General features: G+C 34.8%; 1 protein-coding gene across 1 annotated transcript; it reads left to right on the top strand.

Annotated features, from left to right (window-relative positions):
* Positions 1-432: 432 nt before the first annotated feature.
* Positions 433-1,221, top strand: LOC126886090 (protein PFC0760c-like). The gene has a single exon (XM_050652933.1). The coding sequence runs from the start codon at positions 433-435 to the stop codon at positions 1,219-1,221; it is 789 nt and encodes a 262-aa protein (XP_050508890.1).
* Positions 1,222-4,699: the final 3,478 nt, after the last annotated feature.

A 4,699-nucleotide genomic window follows, 5' to 3' on the forward strand; every position in this document is an offset into this window, starting at 1 on the left:
ACGACGACGACGACGAGACGCAATCATAGCAAGCAGTATTACCAAGGAGAAATCAGGTGTGTTTGTTCCAATATTTTAAAAGTAGTCAAGACACTTTGGTCTTTTGTCTGGAAATTAGAAATCTGACCAAAGATTTTTTTTTTCGAGGAGCTGTGAACTTGAACTTTGACGATAAACAGTGAATGTTGCGAAAGAACTATCATAAATTATTTAACGATTAACTTTTTTTTGTTTTTCTTTGTTCATTTATTTTAATAAATCATAACTTTGTTACTATTTGTAGTAAATATTGATAATTTTGGAGTAAAAGCGACTACAATTCTACAGTTCACAATAATACAATTTGCACACGGGAAAAAATAATCTAACTTTTTACTTAAAAGATAATCTATCTTTTTATTTTTATTTTTTTTTATTATATACTTTTTTAAAATGCAGTCTAAACAAACTATTAACGATTTTCCAAAAATTAGTTTAAACCTTAAAAATTCGTCATTAAGTGCTGTTAAGGCGTTGCATGTTGTCGCATACGGGGATAAAGGGTTGCCGCGACAAACTAGGAAGAATTTGCGGAATTTTACAAATTTTGCGTGGGATAAAGGATCCCAGGAATATTCCACAAAAATAGACGACATAAAAAACAAACTAAGTATGCCGGACTTAGTAGCAGTTTGCCATGTTTTAGTTCTGAACTACACTGGTTCAGAGGACGACGTGATTGAACGTATTTGTTCATTTTTGAACGACTTCAATCTTGAAGACGAGACTGACGATGAAGACGAAGACGCTAGCGACGATAACGGTGATAAAGACGTTTATCATAATGAAGAAGGTAAATACGTTACCGACGACGATGGCGATAATGAGGATAACGACGTTAATAGTGATAAAGACGAAGAAGGTAAAGACGTTACCGAAGACGATGGCGATAATAAGGATAACGACGTTAATAATGATAAAGACGCTTATCACGAAGACGAAGAAGAAAGTAAAGACGTTACCGACGACAATAGTAATCATGATGATAATAGGAAAGATAAAAGAACGACGGATTTATTTACGAGGAATAGATCAAAATCAAACAACATGACGAGAGGCAGACTGAATGATTCATTTGCCTTAACTTTTAGAGACGTAGAAGAATTAGTCGAAAGTTACGAACCTTTTTTTAACTCCTTTATTCTGCAATCTATCAGTAATGACAATAAGCGTCTTTGTTGATAAATGATTATGACATGTACAGGATGCTCCATTAAGCACCCTGTTTTATAATGTAGCTATTGCTAACTTTGTGGCATTACCTCTAATATTTACAATATGTTATTATTTACAAAGATATGTGTATTACTAATTACTTAAACCTATTAATTAAGTCTCTTGGTTTGAATTTTTTTAATCTTCTTTCTTCATGTTCATGTAAGTCTTCAAACAACCGCTTGGCTAACTCGTTAGGATGTTCAGACACTCTTTCGCGATATGTTGCACTATATTCACGTATCACCTCTTGCACTGTTTGAACTGCTAAGTCTCGTTGGATCACGTAGTTGGGTACGTAGTATGGAGCATCAAGAATCAGCCTTATCGTCTTGTTCTGGAACCTCTGTATTATATTTAGGTTGCTATTAGAAGCTGCTCCCCAGAGCTGAATACCGTAGGTCCAAATGGGCTTTATAATGGCTTTGTAGACCAGTAGTTTGTTTTCTAGAGACAACTTCGAGTTTCTGCCGATAATTCAATATAGACGGCTTAGCTTTAGTCCTAACTGTTTGCGTTTAGTGAAAATATGTTTTCGCCATGTTAGTCTTCTGTCTAGGTGGATTCCCAAGTATTTTACATCTTCGGCTTGAGGTAAATTGTTGTTGTTAAGTTGTACTGGTGGGAAAGTTTCTTTACGGAGTGTAAATGTTACATGTGTAGATTTTAGTTCGTTAGCTTTCATGCGCCATTTCGACAGCCATTTTTGTATCTTGTTAAGGCAGATTTGAAGTTGTCTTGATGCCATCTTTGGGTCTTCGTGTGAAGAGAGAGCAGCTGTATCGTCCGCAAATGTGGCTATTGTAACCATCGGTGTAGTAGGAAGATCACTTGTGTACAACAAATACAGGATAGGTCCGAGTACACTGCCCTGTGGTACCCCTGATTTTATGGCGTTCAGGGAAGAGTATTCTTGATTTTGTCTGACAAGGAAGTGTCTATTGGTTAGGTATGATTTTAGTAACAGGAAGTGGGGATATGGAAGTAGCTTCTTAATTTTGTAGAAGAGTCCAATATGCCAAACTTTATCGAATGCTTGTGACATATCAATAAATGCAGCAGAACAATAACGTTTTTGTTGGAAGTCATCGTTAATCTTGTTAACTATTCTATGTACTTGTTCGATAGTGCCATGTTTGTTTCGGAATCCAAATTGGTAGTCTGGAATTAAGTGCATAATTTCTGTTTTCGACTTCAGCTTTTTGACGTATATTTTCTCGAAAATTTTGGAGATAGTTGGTAGCAAGCTAATAGGTCGATAAGAGGTAACTTCTTCTAATTTTTGCCTGGTTTAGGGATCATTATTATTTGTGCTACTTTCCAGATCTTTGGGTAGTACCTTAGTTTGAGGACGGCATTGAAGATATATGTTAGTAATTTAAAGCATTTGGGTGTTGATTCCTGAAGCACTTTTCCTCTGATAAGATCATATCCTGGTGCTTTTTTAATGTCAAGTTCATTTATTATTATATTTCTGGTTTCACTTACTAGAATTTTTTTACAGGCAGGTCCATTTGGAAGGGTGCATTAAGTGTTTTGTCTATTTCTTTATCTTCTGAATGCTGCTCTGGATCGTATGGATGGAATACTTTTTTTAAGTGTTCAGTAAAGACTTCTGATTTTTCTTTGTCATTTCTTGCCCATTTATTTCCGTTTCTAATTGGAGGATTAAACTGTTGAGGTTGTTTAAGCTTTCTTGTAGCCCTCCATAGTGCGTAGTCTGAGGCTTCCGTTGGGGTTAGAGATTCTAAATAATTCTTAATGTTTTCATTTTTACTGTTCGATAATGTCTTTTTTAATTCTGTGGTAGCTCTGTTATATTTTCTTCTATTATCTAGTGTTCTGTTTTTCATCCATTGTTTTCTCTTAATATTTATTTTCTCTTTAATTGATTGGGGTAGTTCGTTTGCTTCTCCTTCTCGGTATATTATTGGGGTTGCGTTCCATGCAGCTTGTTGAATTTTTGTCGTTAGGTCTTCTGTCGCGACGTCTATATCATTTTCTGTTTTAAGTGGTATATTTAGTGATATTAGGTTTAGGTTATCTAAATTGTTTCTGTATTCATCCCAATTGGTTTTTTTATTATATAATGTAGGGGGCATTTCTTTGTTTAAGATCTTTGAATGTATTGTGATTATTATCGGGGAGTGATCGGAGGACAGGTCATCAGATGTGGTCACCTTGCATTTTTTAATATCTAGGCCAGTGGTTCCCAACGGGGGCGGTACCGCCCACCGGTGGGCGTTGAAGAGAGATAAGGGGGCTTTTTGGGTCCAAGGAAAATTTGGGGGGCGTTGAGGAACAGCTGCCGCCCCCCTAAAGCAACTCATTGCTTCTTTGCTTCTAACAACTTTGCTTTTCGCTTCTCACACAGAAATAGAGAAGGTGAATCCGAAAATATAAACGAAATGGACAAAATGCATTTTGGTTATGCACCGTGCAATTTTTTATTTATCACTCAGTCCAACACTGCAACAATTTCGACGTTGCAGTCGAACGTTTCAGTTTGGTTAGTATAATTCCACTTCCAGTAGAACCTTTCTGCTTTAAGTGAATTTTGGCTCCTCCTTCGCGCAGCGGCATGGTCAGGCATAACTTAATCATTCGAGATTGTTTCGCTAAAGCAGGGTGGTGAATTTTCTGTGTATTATTTGCAGAAAGTTGCAGTGCATTTATTAGAAATATATTTTATTGTAATACATATTTGTCACAAAGGTAAGTATCTACGTGGCATTTATATCACTTACTATAATTCTTTATTATTTTTCCCTATCGTAATTTACGAGGTATTTGTAAATATGTAATAAATCTAAATTTGTTTCCTTATATGTATAGTTATTGTAAAATATTCAAAAAGTACCAACTTGCACAAACTGGATCAAAGTAAAAAGTTAATTAGGACCTACCTACACTGAGAGAAGAATTGGGGAAAAAGTACAAAAAATCTTAATAAAATTTACTATACTGAATAGTAATCTGATCATAGACTGCCAAAAATAAACTATTTACTGAATATAAAGTTATTTTTATAATATGTGTACAGTATGGTAATTTTTAATAAGTTGTTTTGTAATTTTTCCTCAAATTCTTCTCTCAGTGTATATTTATTTACTTATGGCATGTTTTAAATTTCTCGACTACTTGCTTGGATATTCCGCCACTCTGAAATATTGATTTTGCTAACTAAAAAATATTTAAAAGTTTATTATTTAAAATTATCAAAGCGGTGGCTACAGCATATTTATTTTTACAGATATACCTACAGTATGTCCGATCCAAAGAAAAAGTGCAGACAATACAATGTCGAATATTTGAAGTATGGTTTTATTCAGTCGCCTTCTAATAAGGCATTACCAATGTGTTTAATTTGTCAGAAAGTTTTCTCAAATGAAGCCATGAAACCTTCACGATTATAAGAACATTTGACCAAAATACATCCCGACAG

The sequence above is a fragment of the Diabrotica virgifera genome, chromosome 6 (genome assembly GCF_917563875.1).
Source record: "Diabrotica virgifera virgifera chromosome 6, PGI_DIABVI_V3a".
In the NCBI taxonomy this organism is placed as follows: domain Eukaryota; kingdom Metazoa; phylum Arthropoda; class Insecta; order Coleoptera; family Chrysomelidae; genus Diabrotica; species Diabrotica virgifera.